Below are 26468 nucleotides of genomic sequence, written 5' to 3'. Positions count from 1 at the left end.
AGTTGCCCTTTCTTCAGTTCAAAATGTAATTAAGAAATAGCAGTTAAAAGGAGCAGTGGAGGTCAACATAAGGTCTGGAAGACCAAGCAAAATTTCAGTGAGAGCTGCTCATAGGAGTGCTAGTGAGGCAAATCAGAACCCCCGTTTGACTGCAAAAAACTTTCAGACAGATTTAGAAGACTCTGAAGTTGTGGTACATTGTTCTACTCTTCCGAGACATCTGCACAAATATGGCCTTCATGGAAGAGTCATGCGAAGGAACCCTTGCCTGCGTCCTCACCATAAAATTCAGTGCAGAAGTGTGCAAAAAACAAAACAAGCCTGATATATTTTGAAAACAAGTCCTGTGAATTGATGAAGTTAAAATAGAACTCTTTGGCCACAATGATCAAAGATATGTGTGGAGAAAACATGGCAAAGAATTTCAGGAAAAGAACACCTCACCAACCATTAAGCATGGGGGTGGATAAATCTTGCTTTGGGGTTGTGTTGCAGCCAATGGCACGGGGAACATTTTACGGGTAGAGGGAAGAATTAATTCCAGGAATAGATACCTTCTCAGTTTTAGAACACTTGTCAATACAGAGGATGCCAAGTAGATGTTTCCACTAACAATTGAATCTGACTGTATTAAGAGAATAGCACTAATTGTAGTCTGGGAAATATTATACGGGAGCTGCTAAATAAGGAAAATCACTTCTAATGGATTATTTTAACATCTTGATTCAGGAGTACAGCACTCCCCAGCCTCGCGACACCCTGATTGCTGTGGGGAGGGTATTCACAATCAATTAATAGTTCAATCAGCATTGCAACGCTGCTGACTTGAACTGTATGTGCCCTGGTACTACTAATAGAGTAAGGCTCCAATTGTCCAAGAATTAATGTTAACAGTGCACTCTTAGATAAACATTGTGGGGAAACATAGTGCACCAGACCATAGGGTGATACCTTAATGAAAAAATAAAATAGATTCAGGTAATCTGTTCATCTGTTCACCTAAGCGAGTTGTGTGGGCACAACTACTGTGAAAGCTCAATAACAGTTGCTGTTGCCACGTGGCTTGGGGATGAGCTCCACCAGGATGCTTTTAAGGAAAAGACAAGTCTCGAAAATGGAGATCCTTAATCAAAACTATTAACAAGTGTTATTTTTTTCACAGTTGGTTTTTACACTTGAGTAAGACACCTGTCTGGTGTTGTGGAATAAAAACCGCTTCTTTTTATAATTGGATCAAGGATCTTCATTTCGGATAGAGCAGTCCAAAACTGTGAATTGTCTTTTTCTTCACACAGTACACTCTTTAATCCTGGCAGTGTGTACAAGATAGAAAAGAGCTTGTAAGCACTACACATGCTTGGCCATTGTGGCGAGACAGCAGTGGTGGCTGATCTCATTGGCAAAAAGCAATGAAAAAATAAGAGAATAGCACCAAAAGCAAAAAAAAAAAAGGAATTGAAATATACTTTCAATTTAAAAGAATTGATGATTGCAGATCTGACTGTTGGGACTTCTCCACCTGATCATGAGTGTGGAGGTCCCGAAGTCCTTTGTGTAATTGTTGTGACACTGTGCTTGCCTGACCTTCGCTTCATTCACTTCTATGGGTGTACGGGAGTGGCAGTGCACTTGTATGATCAATACTCCCATAGAAAATGAATAGAAAGGTGGGTAAACATGCACACTGTCACTTTATTCACACATGGTATTTTGAGAACCCTGTGGGGATCCCAGAGTTTGAGCCCCCAGCGATCATACCTTTATTACTTACCCCATGGATGGAGGATAAAAGTTGTTAATAGAATGACCTTTTTAAGAGCACATCAGGATATAATCCTTAATGAATATTGACACATTATTACAGATATCTGCATTATCAAGTTTATCAAATATTTCAAGCTGTATATAGATAAAATGTATGAGCTTTTTACTTGACGTCCACGGGTAACTTTAGGTTTTCATACAGATTTGTAATACGCGTCAGTGTGCAATTTACAATAGTCCCTAATTACATTATGCAACTGCACTTAAGGGCTCTTAATATAAATATAAACACAGCAAATGAAAATCTGACGTGAAATATAACTCTTATTTTAAATAAGAGCAAATTATGGAAAATCAAGAGTATTCCCATCATGGAGCAGACACAGCAATGAGGCTCACATATCATTTAAGGCTGAAACTGTCATTATATGGAGACACTGTGCCTTTCAGCATAGATCAACCACAATAAAATTACAAGGCCCTAAATTATATATTTGGAGGCGCCCTGAGAACATATAGAGGATTTAGGTTGGATTACTCAGTTATGTTACTAAATCACACTAATCCTTCTCTCTCCAGTTACTTCAACCTGAGTATAGTTATTGTTTTGTGTTAATGATGACAAATTAATGGAAAGCACAAAAAATCATGGCATATGTAATAAAAAGATTACTAACCAATTCGACAGAATTCTCCTTCCCATCCTTGATTGCAACAGCATTTTCCTGTGGGAGTGCAGTGGCCATTTTTACAGTGTCGGGAACACTCGGATGACAAAGGCTGTGGTGGCATCGCTGTCCTTCTACAATCTTCAGGCAATGATGGTCTGCACCAAATAAAAACAGTTCAATAAAATGAAAAGTAAAAGTAAAAAAAAGTACTTCCAAAAGAGTATTATTATTTACCGTAATTTGTGCAAAGATCTTAATTAACTCCTAAGATATGTAAGCATTAGTGTTGTGGCTTTTGCTATTTTAAAGTATGTGATGTCTGTTTTTTGCCATCTAAAGTACATGCAGTAATCTGAAGAATTTTTACTGATCTTTTTCCATTTTTTTGCTGTTCTAGCATCCAGCATCTGTATACTTTAATGCGCCAGTTTCTATCTCAGTTTAGGTGTATTTTTAATAAATTTAAGGCAGGTTAATAGAATGCATATACAGTTTTATCCATGAAGGTTTGGCATAGTTTTGCACAATTTGGATTTTTTTCAGACAAACTTTTAGCATTTAAGAACTATCTGGCTTCTTCCTAAAGCTGATCTATCCCTATATTTTACAAGGTAATCTGCATTAATTAATAATAGGTGTCTTGGGGCTGATGAGTATGGTGTACTTAATGTGTATGTCAGATTTTCTGTATAAACATTTTTGAAAGTTTGAACCCAATCTCCACCCACCTAGCCTGATTGATTTAGTGCCTCTCCTCTCTACTGATGAGATCTCTCGCTACTTAGTACAAGCTGCAATGGTCAGTAAGACTAAATTCGATGGAGATTAGATAGATCTGGTCTCTCATTTGAGCTCTCTCACTCTCTAGTTGGACTCATAAATTGCTAATTTTATTATCAGGATGATATAGCCATTTTTTCATGTTTTCTATATATATTTGACAATGAACATAGTTTGCATTATGAAATCTAGTGTCAGATCTACTTTAAGTAACAGATGGGAGATGTCTCATCAGGGGCGTACATAGAAATCACAGATCCCATAGCAAAAGTTCTAATTGGGCACTAGCGTCACCACACCCCCAAAAATATTTGGAGGAGTAGGCGGGCTTACTTCTATCTTTTAAATACAGGGATAGGAACATGTATTGCAGCACATACACGGTAATTATGCCCTTACTGAAGCCTCTTATTTGTTATCACCCACTACAATACCCCTTTCAAGGCCTCTATAGGGTATGATGTCACAAAAATTCCCCACACACAATATGATATCCCCCCAAAAAATTCCACAAACTAATCTGCTCCCACAATAACCCTCTATAACAAATAGGCATAATGCTCTCACAGTTCTCTCAGCAAAGTATTACGTCCCAACAGTAAAACTCAACACAGTATGATGCCTCCCACAGCGTGATGCCCTAAAGTGCCCTCCATACAGTATGATGTTCCCCATATACAGTATCATGGACCTTACACACTCACACCCAGTATAATGGCCTCCACATCCACCCAAAAACAGTATCATGGCCCATATTCAGCATGATGCCCCCTCACAGTATGATGGTCCCACAGCCCATCACACACAGTATGATGGCCCCCACAACCACCACGCACAGTATCAGGGCTCTCACATTTGCACACAAATACTCACAGTAAAAAATAAAATGACTCACCTAGCACCGTTCCTCTTTGCAGCATGTCGAGTGAGGATCTGCACAGCTTGTGATGCCATTATGCCTCCTGGGCTGAGACTCAGATAATCAGGTTCAATGGTGGAACAGGAAGCTGAAATTCAGCGGCATCTTCATTTTGGGGATGTAGATACTATTGAAATTGTGACAATAGGTGGTGGGTGCTGTTGCTGTTTGGCACCGCACCCCTTGACTCATAGGTCCCATAATGTCCATGGGATCTGCCACTATGGGTAATATGCCCCAGTGTATCATAATGCCCCACTATTTTCTCCAAATATCTCTTAACAGTGAAAATTAATGTAGAATGGTCTTGAAATATGGGTCAAAAACAAATGTGACCTCACGTAAAATTCAGTTCCAAAACTTTAAATTCAAAAGTTGCATGGGGTGGGGCATTAATGATGTCTACATTTAAGACAGCTATAAATAAGCAATTTTCTCATGACATAGACTGGATTGGACATCATGGAACCAATTTTCACAGGGGTTGTACAATGAATGAACATCTACTATTTGTTGTTTTAGCCATATTTATATTTACTTAGGAGAAATTATTTAAGAGAGTAGTTTTTGCATTGGTAGAAACTACTGCTCTCATCAGATCCTTAGCTACTGAATGAATTGTAATATCTGGCTATGGATTTTCACATGTGATTTCAAATATATTCATATTACAAAATGCATATAAATTACAAGCAAATATGTAGCTCGTGGAAAACTATAATTTTAGTAAAACTGTTAAGCAGGGCTGCCAACCTAATTTCAATACTTTCTAGACAGCTGGACCAAAATTCATGACCGATCCAACATTTTTATGGATTTTAATAATAGACCAAGCCCTCAAAATGGCCCCAAAATGAAAAAGGTTATTCAGGCTAATCCAATAGTTAGGCATTTAAAAAAAAAAAAACTATTAGGCTGAAGTCACACACAACGTATAAAAATACGGTCCGTTTTTTACAGACCAAATACGAGGAAATGTTCCCTGAACAGTGATCCGTATGTCATCCGTAGGCAAGGTGTGGTTGCGTATTTTGCACATGTAAACCTCCGTATGTAATCCGTATGGTATCCGTACAGCGAGATTTACTCGCCGGCTTGCTAAATGGACATAGAATGGATCCATGGGCTGAAATATTCGTGAAAACATATATACAGTATATATATATATATATATATATATATATATATATGTCAGTGAGACACATATACATATATATATATATATATATATATATATATATATATCTATATATTTAGATTTAGATTTAATACAGCACTAGATAGCTTAAAAGCTGGTAATTCAATTGCCGGCTTTTGCTATCTCCTTATCAAACCCAACAGGATATGAGACATGGTTTACATACAGTAAACCATGTCATATCCCTTATTTTTTACATATTCCTCACTACTAATGTTAGAAGTGTCTGTGTGCAAAATTTGGGAGCTCTAGGTGTTAAAATAAAGGGTTAAATCACGGGAAAAAATGGCGTGGGCTCAATTTTCTCTGCCAGGGTGGGAAAGCCAGTGATTGAGGGCAAATATTAATAGCCTAGAGAGGGACCATGGTTATTGCCCCCCCCCCCCCTGGCTAAAACATCTGCCTCCAGCCACCCCAGAAAAGGCACATCTGTAAAAAAAAAAAAAAAAAAAAAAAACCCAACAATTTCCCATACCTTTCCTTCGTACAGTCATGTCCCACGCTGTAAATCCATTTGAAGGGGTTAAATAATTTTACAACCAGGAGCCTGCTAATGCAGCTGTTGCTCCTGGCTGTAAAAACTGGGGAAGGAATGGAATGCATGGGGAACGTAGCTTCGTAGACTTGTGGTGATGTGCCCCCTGGTGGCATCAACTCATATGAACTGTAGCGTGGGAAAATATTCAGAAAAATTCCCATGCTACAGTTCATATGAGTTTATGCCACCAGGGGGCGCATCACCGCAAGTCTGCGAAGCTATGTTACTCTGCATTCCATTAATTCCCCAGTTTTTACAACCAGGAGCAACAGCTGCATTAGCAGACAGATATGGGATATTGTTGGTTTTTTATTTTATTTTTTTCAGGTGGATTAAACATTTTTTCTAATGTGTATATTATTAACGCTTTACTACTATTGGATTGATAATGGATAGGTGTCTTATTGACATCTCTCCATTATTAATCAGGCTTAAGGTCACCTTACATTAGCAAGGTGACATTAACCCCTTAATACCCCATATCTCACCGCTATTCGGGAGTGGGTAGAGAGTGGCCAAGTGCCAGAATAGGCGCATCTTACAGATGTGACTTTTCTGGGGTGGCTGGGGGCAGATGTTTTTAGCCGGGGGGGGGGGGGGCAATAACCATGGTCCTACTCTAGGCTATTAATATCTGCCCTCCGTCACTGGCTTTCCCACTCTAGCGGACAAAATTGCACGAGAGCCCACAACAGTTTTTTCTGTGATTTAACCCTTTATTTTAATACCTAGAGCCCCCAAATTTTGCACACAGACACTTCTAACATTAGTAGAGACTGTATGTAAACCGTGTCCCATATCCTGTTGGGTTTGATAAGGAGATAGCAAAAGCCGGCAATTGAATTACTGGCTTTTAAGCTATCTAGCTCTGTATTAAATCTAAATATATATGTGTCTCACTGATGTATATATACATATATATTATTTATATACATATATATATATATATATATATATATATATATATATATATATATATATATATGTAGTACAGTACAGACCAAAAGTTTGGACACACCTTCTCATTTAAAGATTTTTCTGTATTTTCATGTCTATGAAAATTGTACATTCACACTGAAGGCATCAAAACTATGAATTAACACATGTGGAATTATATACTTAACAAAAAAGTGTGAAACAACTGAAATTATGTCTTATATTCTAGGTTCTTCAAAGTAGCCACCTTTTGCTTTGAAGACTGCTTTGCACTCTCTTGACATTCCCTTGATGAGCTTCAAGAGGTAGTCACCGGAAATGGTCTTCCAACAATCTTGAAGGAGTTCCCAGAGATGCTTAGCACTTGTTGGCCCTTTTGCCTTCACTCTGCGGTCCAGCTCACCCCAAACCATCTCGATTGGGTTCAGGTCTGGTGACTGTGGAGGCCAGGTCATCTGGCGTAGCACCCCATCACTCTAGTTCTTGGTCAAAATGCCCTTTCACAGCCTGGAGGTGTGTTTGGGGTCATTGTCCTGTTGAAAAATAAATGATGGTCCAACTAAACGCAAACTGGATGGAATAGCATGCCGCTGCAAGATGCTGTGGTAACCATGCTGGTTCAGTATGCCTTCAATTTAGAATAAATCCCCAACAGTGTCACCAGCAAAGCACCCGCACACCATCACACCTCCTCCTCCATGCTTCACGGTGTGAACCAGGAAGGTAGAGTCCATCCGTTCACCTTTTCTGCGTCGCACAAAGACACGGTGGTTGGAACCAAAGATCTCAAATTTAGACTCATCGGACCAAAGCACAGATTTCCACTGGTCTAATGTCCATTGCTTGTGTTCTTTAGCCCAAACAAGTCTCTTCTGCTTGTTGCCTGTCCTTAGTAGTGATTTCCTAGCAGCTATTTTACCATGAAGGCCTGCTGCACAAAGTCTCCTCTTAACAGTTTTTGTAGAGATGTCTGCTGCTAGAACTCTGTGTGGCATTGACCTGGTCTCTAATCTGAGCTGCTGTTAACCTGCGATTTCTGAGGCTGGTGACTCGGATAAACTTATCCTCAGAAGCAGAGGTGACTCTTGGTCTTCCTTTCCTGGGGCGGTCCTCATGTGAGCCAGTTTCTTTGTAGTGCTTGATGGTTTTTGCCACTGCACTTGGTGGGACACTTTCAAAGTTTTCCCAATTTTTCGGACTGACTGACCTTCATTTCCTAAAGTAATGATGGCCACTCGTTTTTCTTTACTTACCTGCTTTTTTCTTGCCATAATACAAATTCTATCCATCTATTCAGTAGGACTATCAGCTGTGTATCCACCAGACTTCTGCACAACACAACTGATGGTCCCAACCCCATTTATAAGACAAGAAATCCCACTTATTAAACCTGACAGGGCACACCTGTGAAGTGAAAACCATTCCCGGTGACTACCTCTTGAAGCTCATCAAGAGAATGCTAAGAGTGTGCAAAGCATCAAAGCAAAAGGTGGCTACTTTGAAGAACATATAATATAAGACATAATTTCAGTTGTTGCACACTTTTTTGTTAAGTATATAATTCCACATGTGTTAATTCATAGTTTTGATGCCTTCAGTGTGAATGTACAATTTTCATAGTCATGAAAATACAGAAAAATCTTTAAATGAGAAGGTGTGTCCAAACTTTTGGTCTGTACTGTATATACCTATACTATGTGTAGACATTTATTCCATCTATTCTATTCTAACCTGTCAGTGTGATGTTACTGTACACCGCGCTGAATTAACGGTTTTTCGATAGGACACCAGTGTGTATTTCTCGCAAGTCACACTGATGTTCTGTGTGTAATCAGTATTTTTCTCACCCCCATAGACTTTCATTGGCGGATTTTTTGCGCAATACGCTGACAAACGCAGCATGCTGCGATTTTCTCAGCCCGTAAAATACGGCTGCGAAATATACGGCAGATAGGAGCTGCCCCATAGAGAAAGATTGGTCCGTGTGTAATGCATTGTTTTTGCGCCTCTCATACGTCCATAAAACTCTCCAGTGTGACGCTGGAATTACTGTTATGTTAGAGATGGTTGGACACCCAGTAGTGCAGTATTCATGCATGCAGAATAAGAGCAGATACTGATATATATAGGACAAGATTAGTGATGCTATCCAATCTATATACAGAATCTATATATATAAGAGGCATCGTGATTACTTGCTAATCCTGCCCCCTGCACCACACATAGTCCCGCCCCCCATCCCAGTATTACACATGATCCCACCCCCACATTACCACACACAATCCCGCCCCCCCACATTACCACACAAAATGTTAGGGGTCGAGTTCCCGCCTCTGCACAGGGGGAATCTCGGGCCATCTCCGCTGCGGTCTCCCATTCTTCTCCTGCCGCAGTGGAGCCTGCTCAGTGGAGATGTCGGTCCCAGCGTCTCGCTCAGTCTGACTCTGTACAAAGAGTTACTGCTGCATTTCCTGCTTCTGCCATTGAAGTCAGTGCTGGGCAGCGGCGAGCAGACGCTTCTGGGACTAAGTCCTGCTTTTCTCGTTCTGAGCATGCCCAGAATAAGATCTCTCAGTGGAGATCGAGGGTCACATGATCAGATACTGCAGCTAAGGCCATTGGTCCTTCAGGAAGGTCCTGTAGGTACTCACGCTCTGTGGCAGCCTCTCATTGGTCCTTCTAGGAAGGTCCTGTACGTGCTGCAACTATTTAAGGCTCACATGGCCGCACGGCCATGCGCTAGTATTGTTCTTTGTTATGTGCTTTGCGCCAGTGTGGTCACGTGAGAGTGTGTTCAGGGACCCGGCTGAAATAAGCCCCTAGAATGCTGGCACCTCCGGCGAGGAGTTTGTGTTTGTATGTATTCAGTGACCTGGCTGAAATAAGCCCCTAGAATGCTGTCACCTCCGGCGAGGAGTTTTGTGTGCATGCGTGACCACTGACTGCTCTCTGGGCAGTTAGCCTGTGCCTCTGTGAAGTCTAACAGGGCACAGTGATTTGCTTTCACGGCTACTCAGTGAGTTAACTGAGTTAGTCCATACTGCCATATAGTGCCGCCGTTTGCTAGCAGCAGGTACTCCTGCACGGTGGACCCCGGGCTGTGAACGCACCAATATCAATAAAAACATCTCTATTTACTCGGTGCGTTCCGCTAGCCCTAACACACAATCCCGCCCCCCACCACATTACCACACATAATACCGCACCCCCACATTACCACACATAATCCTGCCCCCCATCACATTACCACACATAATCCTGCCCCCCCACCACATTACAACACATAATCCCACCTCCCACCATATTACCACATATTCCCGCCCCCCACCACATTACCACACATAATCCCGCCCCCACCACATTACCACACATAATCCCGCCCCCCACCACATTACCACACATAATCCCGCCCCCCACCAAATTACCACACATAATCCCGCCCCCCCACATTACCACACATAATCCCACCCCCCACATTACCACACATAATCCTGCCCCCACCACATCACCACACACAATCCCGCCCCCCACCACATCACCACACACAATCCCGCCCCCCCAACACATTACCACACACAATCCCGCCCCCACCACATTACCACACATAATCCTGCCCCCTCACCACATTACCACACATAATCCTGCCGCCCCACCACATTACCACACATAATCCCGCCCCCCACATTACCACACATAATCCTGCCCCCTCACCACATTACCACACATAATCCCACCCCCCACCACATTACCACACATAATCCCGCCCCCACCACATTACCAAACGGAGAAGATATGCAAGCCAATGGGATCAACCTTAAATAATCAATTTTATTGTACAAAAGTCATAATCCATTTTGACTTTTGTACAATAAAATTGATTATTTAAGGTTGATCCCATTGGTTTGCATATCTTCTCTCTCTGTTCAGTAATTATTTATATGCAATGGTTGATACCTAATTTTTGTATTGGAGTGGTGCCCGCTTTTCTTTCTCTCTATACCCACATTACCACACACAATCCCGCCCCCCCACCACATTACCACACATAATCCCGCCCCCCCACATTACCACACGAGGCTCCGTCCCCACACATTACCACACGAAGCTCCATCCCCACACATTACCACACGAGGCTCCGTCCCCCCACATTACCACACGAGGCTCGGTACCCACACATTACCACACGAGGCTCGGTACCCACACATTACCACACGAGGCTCCATCCTCACACATTACCATACGAGGCTCCGTCCCTCCACATTACCACACGAGGCTCCGTCCCCACACATTACCACATGAGGCTCTGTCCTCACACATTACCACACGAGGCTGCGTCCCCACACATTACCACATGAGGCTCTGTCCCCACACATTACCACACGAATCCAGTTTGCTTTTGATTTTACACTGTGAATAAAATGTATCAGTATTTTTCTGATTTTTAATTATTATTATTAACTTCATTTTAAGTTAATTTACCACCTGCGTAAGCGCTATTGAATGTTGTCATTATTTACTTTAGTTCAATCACTAGCAGCATTAATTAGATAGCAATGAGCATGCCGAGCGTTAGCTGGCTGGAAACAGCTAGTAAGAGCAGATAAGGAAAATTACACCTAACATACAGAACAGGAGAAGTGGTACCCTTCACAGTGCAAATATATGAAATAAGAGCAGATACTGAGCAATACAATCCGCGTACAGGAATGGAGAAGTGGTTCTGAGTAGGGTCCAAATATATGCAATAAGAGCAGATATTGATAACTATACCCAGCATACAGGGCACACACACACTAAGAGCAGATACTAATAATTACATCCAAGTAAAAATTATTCCTAGCAGAGAAGAGAAGAGCTACTATGTAGTGTCCAGAATAAGAGCCACAAATACATGAACACACGCGCACACATGCACAGACTACTACATCTTTTGCTCTTGGAACAATTTTTGTTGGTTGACCATTTTGTTCTTTGCGGGACAAGTCATACTTTTGAATAAGATCATTCATTTTATTACTGTATGTGATGCAGTGGAAAACAAGAAAAAATTTCAATGCATTGAAATTGCGAAAGAGTGCAATTCTACAATTGTCTTTCGGGTTTTTTATTTAACATGTTCACTATATGCTAAAGCTAACCTAGCAATATGATTCTCTAGGTCAGTGCGAGTACGCAGATATGCAAGTGGTGAAAAAAAGGAAATGTGTAAGAAAAAAAAGTAATATTTTATCGCTATTTTCCGAGACCTATAATGTTTTAATTTTATGGGATATGGTGCTATGTGATAGCTACTTTTTTGCATCCTGAGCTGATGTTGTTGCTGATATAATTTTGGGATACAATGTTTTGTTATTGCCATTTTGTTGCAATTTTGCGGACACCAAAAGTCGCAATTCTGGCATTTTTAATTTTTCTTTTCGTTATGCCGTTTACAGAACGGATCAATTTACTTTAAATATTGATTGATCAGACTTTCAGGAACACAGCAATACCAACTATGTGTTTTTTATTAATTGTTTTATTTTAATGGGGAAAATGGGGAGTGATTTTATTTTTTTCATATTATTAAAAACTTTTTTTTCTCTTTTTACTCTATTGAATAGTCCCTAAGGGATTTGAAGCTTCTTGTGCTATACATAGCAGTGCATCAGCACTGCTATATATAGCTAAATCAAGATCTCCTATGAATGGCGGCCAAGGGCTGACTTTCACATGAGGATCATAATGATAGGCATGGAGGTCATCAGCAGATCTTGGCTGTTATGACAACCCATTGGTGCCCCACGATCACGTCATGGGTGCGATGATGAGGACATAGAACAGCGTCCCCCCTTTCTGTGTGTGTTAAATTACGTGGCTGGTAAAGGCACATGATGGCTGATTAAATCAGCTATCATGTGTGGTAAAAGATGCAAGCCCAAATCCAAGGTCGTGAAGGGGTTAAAGGTTCCCATCATTTTGTAACTTTGGATCATTTTCCTCAATAAACAAATGAAAAGGTTTAAAATGTTGTCATTTATTTTATTTGGGTTTCTTTAGCTACTTTTAGGACTAAAAATCTGTTATATTGTTATAATTTTAGGACAAATTTATCCAGAAATACAGAAGATTCTGAAGGATTCACAAACTTAAAAAGTTCCACTTTATTTCAATAATGCTGAAACTTTTACTATGATAGGTTTGTGGTTAAATAGGTCACTACATATAATTGCAAGGTATTTTTTCCACCTAGAATTATAGCGTACTTCTTCAGCTCATAGTCATAACCATTTGCTCGTTACTACATGCTAACTAGTTGGACAAAATATTTTGGGTTCCAGGTGCAAGCAGTTAAAACGCATAATAAATCCAGTGACAGCAATGTACTGAAAAGAGCCAATAAATGGGCACTGTAAATGCCAGTACACAGTTGTATGCTATATTCTACTGAAACGGAGGAAGGCATAGCACACACAGGTGTATTTCACGTTAAGCTATTTTTATTATTAAAAAGAACTGTTCATACTATTTTAAAAATAAAAAAATATAGTAGTAAGACTATAATATATGCTTATTTGCAAATTGTAGCACAGTGAAATTATTTATTGTTACAGTAGACATGTTAATGTAATTTTGCAGAATTCTAGTTTATTATACAGCAGACAGTACATCAAATGCTCATCTTGCACTGATCTCATGTTACACCCTGTTATAAAGTGAAACATTCAAATTCCTAGAGACTTCAGAGGTGTAATCTCCCCACATTGTGTAACACATGAAACCAGTTCCCCAGTATATACACACTTTTCTTGATTTCGCAAATACATATATAGATAGCACTTTTCCGATTATTATGGTCCTGTGCATGAGCCTTAACATGCTCATGATCAATAATCCGCAATGATTATTTCTAAGACTGTTCTCACTAGCACCACACAACCTGTTTATAACCAAGTATCTCCATTGCTCTCATACTTTATGCTACGAGCTGACTGTTTCCAGTAGCTACTGGCAGAATTAGGAGTTTAGCTATGGACTGTAATACAGACTTTAGTTCAGAACCAGTGCAAGGTCTCATCACATATGTGATTAACTACATGCCAGTACTTTATGTATGGCTGAGATGTACACCTAGCCTTTATGGAACTGCATAAGGGTATTTTCACACTGGGTGTTTTTGCAGCATTTTTTTTCTGCAGCAAAACTTGATTTCTTGGCAGAAAAGAAGGGGCGGCGAAACCGTATGTTTTGGTGCATTTTTTTTCATGCATTTTGGGGGCTAGCTTGTATCTCTTTGTTCATGCAAATAAAGTTGAGTGCCCCCAGAGAAAATAAAACCTCCTGTAGAACTATACCTCTAGATCCTTTGAAAATCCAGCAATTCGTGTGCAGCGTACAGTAAAATCACACTAAGGCTACTTTCACACTAGCGTCGGGAACAACCCGTCGCTGTGCGTCGGGCCGCCGCTCCCGACGCTAGCGTGGTCTCCGCCGCACAACGGGGGCAGCGGATGCATTTTTCCCACGCATCCGCTGCCCCATTGTGAGGTGCGGGGAAGTGCGGGGAGGTGGGGGCGGAGTTCCGGCCGTGCATGCGCGGTCGGAAAAAGCGGACCGTCGGGAGCAAAAAACGTTACATGTAAGGTTTTTTTTTCCCGACGGTCCGCTACCACACGCCCAAGCGTCGCAAAACGGACGCAACGTTTGGCAATGCGTCGCAAATGCGTCGCTAATGTTAGTCTATGACGAAAAATCGTATCCAGCAAGAAATTTTGCTGGATGCGTATTTTCGGCAAAACGACGCATTTGCGACGTATTGCAGTTAACGCTAGTGTGAAAGTAGCCTTACAGGTTAGAATAAAAGATAGAATAGATATATACACATAGAATACACACATATATATATATATATATATATATATATATATATATTATATATATATATGTCAGTGACACACACACATACAGTGCAGACCAAAAGTTTGGACACACCTTCTCATTTAAAGATTTTTCTGTATTTTCATGACTATGAAAATTGTACATTCACACTGAAGGCATCAAAACTATGAATTAACACATGTGGAATTATATACTTATATTAAAAAAAGTGTGAAACAACTGAAATTATGTCTTATATTCTAGGTTCTTCAAAGTAGCCACCTTTTGCTTTGATGACTGCTTTCCACACTCTTGGCATTCTCTTGATGAGCTTCAAGAGGTAGCCACCGGGAATGGTCTTTCAACAATCTTGAAAGAGTTCCCAGAGATGCTTAGCACTTGTTGGCCCTTTTGCCTTCACTCTGCAGTCCAGCTCACCCCAAACCATCTCGATTGGGTTCAGGTCTGGTGACAGTGGAGGCCAGGTCATCTGGTGTAGCACCCCATCACTCTCCTTCTTGGTCAACTAGCCCTTACACAGCCTGGAGGTGTGTTTGGGGTCATTGTCTTGTTGAATAAATGAAATAAATAAATGATGGTTCAGCTAAACGCAAACTGGATGGAAAAGCATGCCGCTGCAAGATGCTGTGGTAGCCATGCTGGTTCAGTATGCCTTCAATTTTGAATAAATCCCCAACAGTGTCACCAGCAAAGCACCCCACACCATCACACCTCCTCCTCCATGCTTCATGGTGGGAACCAGGCATGTAGAGTCCATCTGTTCACCTTTTCTGCGTCGCACAAAGACACGGTGGTTGGAACCAAAGATCTCAAATTTGGACTCATCAGACCAAAGCACAGATTTCCACTGGTCTAATGTCCATTCCTTGTGTTCTTTAGCCCAAACAAGTCTATTCTACTTGTTGCCTGTCCTTAGCAGTGGTCTCCTAGCAGCTAATTTACCATGAAGGCCTGCTGCACAAAGTCTCCTCTTAACAGTTGTTGTAGAGATGTGTCTGCTGCTAGAACTCTCTGTGGCATTGACCTGGTCTCTAATCTGAGCTGCTGTTAACCTGCAATTTCTGAGGCCGGTGACTCAGATAAACTTATCCTTATAAGCAGAGGTGACTCTTGGTCTTCCTTTCCTGGGGCGGTCCTTATGTGAGCCAGTTTCTTTGTAGCGCCTGATGGTTTTTGACACTGCACTTGAGGACACTTTCATAGTTTTCCAATTTTTGGAGTAACTGACCTTAATTTCTTAAAGTAATGATGGCCACTCGTTTTTCTTTACTTAGCTGCTTTTTTCTTGCCATAATACAAATTATATCAGTCTATTTAGTAGGACAATCAGCCGTGTATCCACCAGTCGTCTGCACAACACAACTGATGGTCCCAACCCCAAGAAATCCCACTTATTAAACCTGACAGGGCACACCTGTGAATTGAAAACCATTCCCGGTGACTACCTCTTGAAGCTCATCAAGAGAGTGCCAAGAGTGTGCAAAGCAGTCATTAAAGCAAAAGGTGGCTACTTTGAAGAACCTAGAATATAAGACATAATTTCAGTTGTTTCACACTTTTTTGTTAAGTATATAATTTCACATGTGTTAATTCATAGTTTTGATGCCTTCAGTGTGAATGTACAATTTTCATAGTCATGAAAATACAGAAAAATCTTTAAATGACAAGGTGTGTCCAAACTTTTGGTCTGTACTGTATATATTATATACACTGCTCAAAAAAATAAAGGGAACAATAAAATCCCACATCCTAGATATCACTGAATGAAATATTCCAGTTGTAAATCTTTATTCATTACATAGCGGAATGTGCTGAGAACAATAAAACCTAAAAATTATCAACGTAAATAACAACTAATATCCCACTGAGGTCTGGAGTTGGAATGATGCTCAAAATCAAAGTGGAAAATGAAGTTGCAGGCTGATCCAACTTCAGTGGAAATGCCTCAAGACAAGGAAATAATGCCCAGTAGTGTGTGTAGCCTCCATGTGCCTGTATGACCTCCCTACAATGCCTGGGCATGCTCCTGATGAGGCGGCAGATGGTCTCCTGAGGGATCTCCTCCCAGACCTGGACTAAAGCATCCGCCAACTCCTGGACAGTCTGTGGTGCAATGTGACGTTGGTGGATGTTGCGAGACATGATGATCCAGATGTGTTCAATCAGATTCAGGTCTGGGGAATGGGTGGGCCAGTCCATAGCTTCAATGCCTTCATCTTGCAGGAACTGCTGACACACTCCAGCCACATGAGATCTGGCACTGTCCTGCATTAGGAGGAACCCAGGGCCAACCGCAACAGAATGTGATCTCACAACGGGTCTGAGGATCTCTTCTCGGTACCTAATGGCAGTCAGGCTACCTCTGGTGAGCACATGGAGGGATGTGCAGCACTCCAAAGAAATGCCACCCCACACCATTACTGACCCACTGCCAAACCAGTCATGCTGAAGGATGTTGCAGGCAGATCACTCTCCACGATGTCTCCAGACTCTGTCACGTCAGTCACATGTGCTCAATGTGAATCTGCTTTCATCTGTGAAGAGCACAGGGTGCCAGTGGCGAATTTGCCAATCCTGATGTTCTGTGGCAAATGCTAAGCATCCTTAATGGTGTTGGGCTGCACAAAGGCTGAGTTAGCGGACTTGCTGCTGGGTTGTTGCCCTCCTATGGCCCCTTCTACACTTCCTGGTGTACTGGCCTGTCTCCTGGTAGCGCCTCTAGCCTCTGGACACTACGCTGACAGACACAGCAAACCTTCTTGCCAAAGCTCACATTGATGTGTCATCCTGGATGAGCTGCACTACCTGAGCCACTTTTGTGGGTTGTAGAGTCCATCTCATGCTACCACGAGTGTGAAAGCACAACCAACATTCAAAACTGACCAAAACATCAGCCAGAAAGCATTGGTACTGAGATGTGTTCTGTGGTGCCCACCTGCAGAACCACTTCTTTTTTGAGTGTGTCTTGATAATTGCCAATAATTTCCATCTGTTGTCTATTCCATTTGCACAACAGCATGTGAAATTGATAGTCAAACAGTGTTGCTTCCTAAGTGGACAGTTTGATTTCACATAAGTTTGATTTACTTGGTGCTATATTCTGTTGATTAAGTGTTCCCTTTATTTTTTTGAGCAGTGTATATACAGTATATATATATATATATATATATATATATATATATATATATATATATATATATATATATATTGTGTCCGTAAAGTCATGGTGCACTTTTGACCAGTCACTGGAAAGCAACAAAAAATGATAGAAATGCGAAATCTGCTCCAAATAAAGGCAAAACTCTCCCAGTTTCATACATATTCAGTGCAGTTCGATGTGAGCTCCATTTGTTGCTCTACACACATCCAAACGATAGTGAAGTTTTTGGCACACACGGGTAAGAGCATCTGGTATAACAGAGTGAATAACGTCTGTGATTCTCTGTTTTAAGTGATTAATGTCGTTGATAGGTTTAATGTACACATGTTGCTTCACATAACCCCAAAAGTAAAAGTCTAAGGGCGTCAGATCCGGGGATCGTGGTGGCCATGACTTGACAAAACCCCTGCCTATCCACCGCTGGGGAATGTTCTATCCAGAAACTCATGAACAATGGCAGCTTAGTGTGGAGGAGCACCGTCCTGTTGAAAGATGACACCTTCTAGAAATTGTGGCACTGAATACAATTCCAACATGTGCGTTTGTCTTCACAAACCGCTCCGTGAAAAAAATGGGCCTGTCACCTTATGCATCAGGCCACACCACATGTTCACTTTAGGGGTGTTATGTTCGTACTCAACGTAGGCATGAGGATGTTCAGCAGCCCATATTCAGACATTATGGCGATGAACATGTCCACAGATATGGAAGGTCGCCTCACCGCTAAACACAATCTTCAGCAAAAATCTTGCATCATTGTCGATCTCATGAAGCATATCTGCAGCAAACGCGTATCGTTTGGGTCTATCCGCCGGTTTGATAGCATGCAACAGCCGCAATTTGTACCAAGTAAAACAGATATGTCTCTTTAACACCTGATGAACTGTAGTCTTGCTTATGTGTAATTGTCAAGCACACACAAGCACAGATTTTTTAGGGCTCCTTAGGTAGCTATCCCGTATAGCCTCTACAGACTTTACTGGTGGCCTACCAGAACGGGGTTTCTCCATCAAACTGCCGGATTCCTTCAACTGCTTATCCCACCAAGTAATGTTTTTCCTATGTGGTGGCGCTTCGTTATAAATGCGCCGATACTCACGTATAACTTTGGTCACGGATTTGAATTTAGCGAGCCACAGAACACACTGAACTTTCCTCTGTACCGTCCACATGTTGACTGTTATGGAAAACCACACAGCTGGCATAAGCTTGTGGATGCATGAAATCACAGACCTGGCTGGCAGTGTATTAATCAGAGTTCAGTTTATCAGGGGTTAATCTGACTGGGGGCTCAACAACAGCTTAAATGAGTTTGTGTTGTTTGATTGGTTCTTGTTATCTCTCCTCATGAACAGGTCTGATATGATTGGGCCAGAGAAAGGGCGCCAAAATATAAACTATAACTAGATTCTGTGACTGGTCAAAAGTGCACCATGACTTTATGGACACACTGTATATATATATATATATATATATATATATATATATATATATATATATATATATATATATATAGTACATATACTGTATACAGCTCTGATGGATGATGGATAGTCACAAGCCATCAAACAAAGAAGAACTTCTTAAATGTTTGAACCAGAAGCAGTGTGAAAGACTGGTGGAAAGCAAGCCAAGACGCATGAAAGCTGTGATTACACTGTGTTCCAAATTATTATGCACAAAGAGTTTAGGAGTGTTAAGGTTAGAATTTTTTTGTTTGTCATTTAAACTCATTGATGGTGATGTGTGTCAGGGCTCTTTATATCACTGGAAGCAATTGCAGATACCTGTGCAAATTAGTTTGGCAGGTGTGTCCAAATAAAGGCAAGACTACTTAAGAAGGCTGTTCCACATTATTAAGCAGCCTACATTTTTTGCCAAAATGGGAAAGAAAAAGGATGTGTCGGCTGCTGAGAAGCAACAAATTGTGGAGTATTTAGGTCAAGGCATGACTACAATCAACATTGCCAAGACACTTCATCATGATCATCGCACAATCAAGAAGTATGTAGCTGATTCCCAGCACACACGTGTGCGTGCTGATAAGGAAAAATTGAGGACTCTTTCCAACAGGCAATTGCGTAAGGTTAAAAGAGCAGCTGCAAAAATGCCTTGTCATAGTAGCAGACAAGTTTTTGAAGCTGCTGGTGCCTCCAACGTCCCCAGAACAACAAGATGCAGGTCCTTCAGAGGTTTGCAGCTGTGCGTAAGCCATCCTGTCGACCACCTCTATCCACTGCACACAAGCAGAAACGGCTCCAGTGGGCCAAACGATACAAGGAAGACTGACTTCCAAACTGTTTTGTTCACCGATGAGTGCCGTGCAATGCTCGATGGTCCAGATGGATGGAGTGGAGGATTTCTGGTTGATGGACACCCCATGAAAACACGGCTAAGGCACCAACGAGGAGGTGGAGTAATGCTTTGGGCTGGAATCTTGGGGAGAGAGATTGTTGGCCCCTTTATGATCCCTGAAGGGGTAAAGATGAACTCCATAATCTATGTGGAGTTTCTAAAACAACACTTCCTGCCATGGTTCAGGAGGAAGAACCGTGCTTTCCGCAGCAAGATCATTTTCATGCATGATAATGGCGAACTCAGTCGAGAGGTTCAAGAGAGGCCTGGATGTCTTCCTGGAGCAGAACAATATTGTATCATACAATTATTAGGTTCTGTAGAAGGACGTAGATCTGGAGATTTATTATGATGGAATATAGGCTGAACTGGATGGACAAATGTCTTTTTTTGGCCTTACTAACTATGTTATTATGTTACTATGATAATGCACCGTCTCATGCTGCAAAAAACACATCTGTTTCTCTGGCTGCTATGGGCATAAAAGAGGACAAACTTATGGTGTGGCCACCATCTTCCCCTGACCTCAACCCCATTGAGAACCTCTGGAGCATCATCAAAAGGAGTGTCTATGATGGCGGGAGGCAGTTCACATCTAAGCAACAGCTCTGGGAGGGTATTCTGTCCACATGCAAAACAATTGAAGCAGAAACCATCCAAAAACTGACAAATTCAATGGACGAGAGAGTTCAGAAGCTTCTTTCGAACAAGGGGTCCTATGTGCAAATGTAACATCACCTAGAATAAAGTTTTCACTTGAAAACTGTTTGATTTCATTTTGTAATTTTGTAATAAGCTGATAATGCTTATAACTTCACAATTGACCATTTTTTGGTTCAAAATAAAAAAAAAAAAGGTTGAAAACTCTGCTGTGCATAATAATTTGGAACATGCATTTTAAGTCTTTATTTTTTTAAAAAAAGATACTGTTTTCATAGGCAGTTTGTTCCAAAACATTGCAATTATACGAGAATAGTAGATGATAGGAAAATAGCAATGACTGCAATTCAGATAGGTAATTTAGAGAAAATATGAGGAAATATTATTTGCAAAATAATTTGGAACACAGTGTAAAAATCATGGTTATTCAACAAAATATTGATTTCTGAACTCTTCCTGAGTTAAAACATTAGTATTGTTGTTTCTAAATGATTATGAACTGCACTGCACTGTTTTTTTTTTTAAATTTTTGACCATTTCTCCTTTTCAGAAAAAAAAATACAAAATTTATTGCTTGGAAATTCAGAGACAAGTTGTCATAAGTTTATAGAAGGAAAGACCACTTTACATTTAACTCAAAAATATACCTATAAAGAGAAAAATCAGACAAACTGAACATTTTGCAGTGGTCTCTTAATTTTTGCCAGAGCTGTATATATATATATATATATATATATATATATATATATATATATATATATATATATATATATATATATATATATATATATACATACATACAGTCATATTAAAAAGTTTGGGCACCCCTATTAATCTTAAGCTTAATGTTTTATAAAAATTGTGTTTTTTGCAACAGCTATTTCAGTTTCATATATCTAATAACTGTTGGACACAGTAATGTTTCTGCCTTGAAATGAGGTTTATGGTACTAACAGAAAATGTGCAATCTGCATTCAAACAAAAGTTGACAGGTGCGTAGTTGACCGATGCACAGTGACACCATCTGCAGCAAGTTGATGCTGCAGCTCTCTGGAGGTGGTCTGAGGATTGTCCTTGACTGATCTCACCATTCTTCTTCTCTGCCTTTCTGATGTTTTTCTTGGCCTGCCACTTCTGGCCTTAACAAGAACTGTACCTGTGTTCTTCCATTTCCTTACTATGTTCCTCACAGTGGAAATTGACAGGTTAAGCCTCTGAGACAGCTTTTTGTATCCTTCCCCTGAACAACTATGTTGAATAATCTTTGTTTTCAGATCATTTGACAGTTGTTTTGAGGAGCCCATGATGCCACTCTTCGGAGGAGATTCAACCAGGAGAACAACTTGCAAGTGGCCACTTTAAGTAGCTTTTCTCATGATTGCATACACCTAGCTATGAAGTTCAAAGCTCAATGAGGTTACAAAACCAAAAAAAGTGCTTTAGTAAGTCAGTAAAAAGTAGGTAGGAGTATTTAAAACAAGAAAATTATAAGGGTGCCCATACTTATGCACCTGTCAACTTTTGTTTGAATGCAGATTGCACATTTTCTGTTAGTACAATAAACCTCATTTCAAGGCAGAAACATTACTGTGTCCAACAGTTATTAGATATATGAAACTGAAATAGCTGTTGCAAAAAAAAAACAATTTTTATAAAACATTAAGCTTAAGATTAATAGGGGTGCCCAAACTTTTTCATATGACTGTATATATAATACATAGATATGTATATATATATTACATAGATAGATAAATAGAAGAAAAGCCGGCAATTCAGCAGCCGTGTACAGTGAAATTGCAGCAGGAGCCGACAGCATAGAATAGATGGATTACATACAGTAAATACATATGGAATAGATAGATATATAGATGTCAGTGACATATACAATTTGAACAGTGTATGTGCAGCTTACTGTATATGTATTTAGTTGTTAAAAGATTATTTTTCTGAAAAAAATGACGTATGCTCCCACATAATTTTCTTAACCAGCAGAGGGAAAGCCAATGGCTGGGGCAGTTGTTTATAGCCTGTGAAGGGGGTAGTACTCATGGAGCTTCCCAGGCTACTAATATCAACTCACAGCTGTATACTTAGCCTTTACTGGCTATTAAAATGGGGGACACTAAAAAAAGACATAGGTCCCCCTATACTGTAATTAATAACCAACAAAGGCTATGTAGACAGCTGTGGGCTGATATTAATAGTCTAGGAAAGGGCCATGGATACTTCCCCCACAGACTAAAAACATCAGCTCTCAGCCACCCTAGAAAAGGTGCATCTATAGCGGTGGCAAGTGGGGTAGTAGTTGGGGGGTTCATGTCAACTTGTATTGTCTGGTGGTGACATCAAACCCAGAGGTCAGTAATGGAGAGGCATCAATACGACCCCTCCATTACTAACCCCATAGTCATAGTGTATAAAAACACACACATTAAGAATAAAGTCCTTTAATTGAAAGAAAGACACAGACTCCTTTAATAAATCTTAATTTATTTGTTTTTTTTTTAAATAATTAAAAAAACAGTGTGGGGACCTATCTTGATATCCAGCCTTGCTAATGCTGACAGCTGAGGGTTGCAGCCCCAGCTGTGAGTTTTGCCTGGCTGATGATCAAAAATACAGGGGGACCTACGCAGGTTTTTTTTTTAATGATTTATTTACAGCGCAGGAGTGGCTGATGAATACTCACATCGGCAGCTTCTGCTCTCACTGTTATTAGCAGCAGCAGGTGTCGGATGATGGGAGTGGTAGTCCCATCAGCTGACACCAGTGACTGAAGGTGAACTTTATGGGTATGTGCACACGTTGCGGATTCTCTGCGGATCCGCAGCGTTTTTTGAGGTGCAGAAATGCAGCAGATCCGCAATTGATTTACAATACAATGTAAATCAATGAGAAAAAAAAAGTGCTGTGCACACTTTGCGGAAAATCCGCTGCGGAAACGCTGCGGTTTAAAAGAAGTAGCATGTCACTTCTTTTTTGTGAATCTGCAGCGTTTTTGTACCCATTCCATTATAGAAAACCGCAGGGGTAAAAAAACGCAGCAAATCCGCAAGAAAACCGCAAAAAAAATGTTGCGGAACCGCACAAAAAATGCGACAAATCCGCAGGTGCGTTTTCTGCCCGGAGAGGCAGAATCCGCACCAGAAATTCCTAAGCCTAATCCGCAACGTGTGCACATAGCCTATACCTCCGATCACAGCTGAGCGCTCACGCTGTCTTCTGACAATGTGGGAATCACGGATGTCTGACTGGCAGGATAGTTTCACAGCCGATCAGAAGCGGTGTTTGCTGCTCTGGCTTTTACATTACAGTGTAACACTGTATTGTTGGGCCCCGCAAACAAGTGAATGGTGTTCGAGTCTGCTGCTCAGTGTGTCTGCTGGATGACAGGCTGTATGGATGCATCATGCAGCCTGCCATCTAGAGGTAGCAGAGCAGAGTGTGAGGTTACATCCTGCTGTCCTTGACTTTTCTGCAGCAAATATGCTGCAAAAAGTCAACCTGTGTATTTGCAGCATTTTTTCACCATTCATTCAAGTCAATGGGTGAAAATCGCTGAAAAAATGCTGAAAGAAGTGACATACTCTATGTCAAAAAAACACTGTAAAGAACAAAATCCTGATGACAAAAAACAAATGTGTGTGCATGAGATTTCTGAAATCTCATAGGCTTTGTTGGTACTGTAAAAAGCAGCTGAAAATTAGCATAAAAAGCAGCAAAAAAAATGCAGTGTAAACATACCCTAAGACTTACAGTGGGTATGGAACGTAAATCAGTAAATTCAAAAAAGTTCCTTTTTTTCTCATTAATGTACACTCTGCAGTCCATCTTGACTGAAAAAAAAACAGAAATGTAGTAATTTTTGCAAATTTATAAAAAAAGAAAAACTGAAATATCACATGGTCATAAGTACTCAGACCCTTTGCTCAGCATTGAGTAGAAGCACCCGTTTGAGCTAGTACAGGCACGAGTCTTCTTGGGAAAGATGCAACAAGTTTTTCACACCTGGATTTGGGGATCCTCTGCCATTCTTCCTTGCAGATCAGTTTTGTCAGGTTGGATGGTGAACATTGGTGGACAGCCATTTTCGGGCCTCTCCAGAGATGCTCAATTGGGTTTAGGTCACGGCTCTGGCTGGGCCAGTGAAGAATGGTCACACAGTTGTTCTGAAGCCACTCCTTTGTTATTTTAGCTGTGTGCTTAGGGTCATAGTCTTGTTGGAAGGTTTTTTTCAGTCAAGATGGGGTGCAGAGTGTACATTAAAGAGAAAAAAAAATTAACTTTTTTGAATTTACCAAATGGCTGCAATGAAACAAAGAGTGAAAAATGTAAAGGGGTATGAATACTTTCCGTACCCACTGCATATGGTCCCTACTAGAGTTCACCAGTTTTTCCCAGATGTCCCATCTTCTTGCTTTACATACGGTACTGAGTTAGTTACCATCCTTCACCATGACATATAATAATAATAATCTTTATTTTTTTTTACATTTTTATATAGCGCTAACATATTCCGCAGTGCTTTACAGTTTGCACACATTATCATCACTGTCCCTTATGGGGCTCACAATCTAAATTACTTAACAGCATGTCTTTGGAATGTGGGAGGAAACCGTAGTGCCCGGAGGATACCCACGCAAACACTCCTTGCAGATGTTGTCCTTGGTGGGATTTGAACCCAGGACTCCAGCGCTGCAGTGCTAACCACTGAGCCCCCATACTGGCCTACATATGTCAAAGATAAAGTATGAGACACATTTGGATAATATTATTTCGAGTTGTGCCCACCAGGTTTATTCTATCCTTCTTACAAATTATTACAATACATAGTAATACATGTAAGAATCCACAGAGGAATGGCAGGAAGAAGTGCTCTAGTTTGTTATTTAATATGGAATCTAAGCATTCAGATGTCAGGTAGGAAGATAAATCCTTTAAAAGAAAATCTTTCATTGGGTTTTTGCTACCCAACCTGAGAGTAGCATGACGTATGGACCGAGACCCGTATAGGTACATCCAAGTTCGCCTCCCCTGTTTGCTGCGGGCTCTGGCGATGAGCCCGCAACTTTTCTGGAACATGTCAGCTGATTTTATCAGCTGAAATGTGCCCCTGACAGCAGCAAGTGGAATCGCGATCCGCCCATGACTATTAATATGTTCAATTTCGCTAGCAATTTCTGACAGTGGTATTTAACATGCCCTTGCCGGAAACGTGTCCCAAACCTCAGCCATCAGCGCCGATGACTGCAGATGGGTTGATATGACAACCCAGGCTCTGCAGGAGACTTTTGTGGCTGTCATTGCCGGATAGCTTTAAAAACATTAAAAAAAATAAAAAAATATATAAAAGTTTAAATCACCTCCCATTCCGCCCATTCAAAATAAAGCAATAAAAAATACCCATATTTGGTATCGCCACGTTCAGAAATGCCTGATCTATCAGTATAGAAAAAAAATTATCCGATCGGTGAACGGCATAATGGTGAAAAAAATTAAAAACGGCAGAATTATGTTTTCTTTTGAAATAAAATGTAATAATGGGCGATATAAAGATTGTACCTCCATAAAATTGTATCAGTAGAAATGTCAGCTTGGCACTCAAAAAA

At 40.7% G+C, this 26468-nt stretch overlaps 1 protein-coding gene across 1 annotated transcript in view; it reads right to left on the bottom strand.

The window, feature by feature from the left end:
- Positions 1-26468, bottom strand: part of HHIP (hedgehog interacting protein) — a 183733-nt gene that overhangs the window by 9577 nt on the left and 147688 nt on the right. Inside the window, exon 12 of the mRNA XM_077279270.1 lies at positions 2442-2590. Coding sequence (XP_077135385.1) covers positions 2442-2590 — 149 coding nt within the window. The remainder of the gene's footprint in view (positions 1-2441; positions 2591-26468) is intronic.

This window comes from Ranitomeya variabilis, chromosome 1, assembly GCF_051348905.1.
Source record: "Ranitomeya variabilis isolate aRanVar5 chromosome 1, aRanVar5.hap1, whole genome shotgun sequence".
Lineage (NCBI taxonomy): Eukaryota > Metazoa > Chordata > Amphibia > Anura > Dendrobatidae > Ranitomeya > Ranitomeya variabilis.
This window is presented reverse-complemented; position numbering and strand designations above follow the sequence as displayed.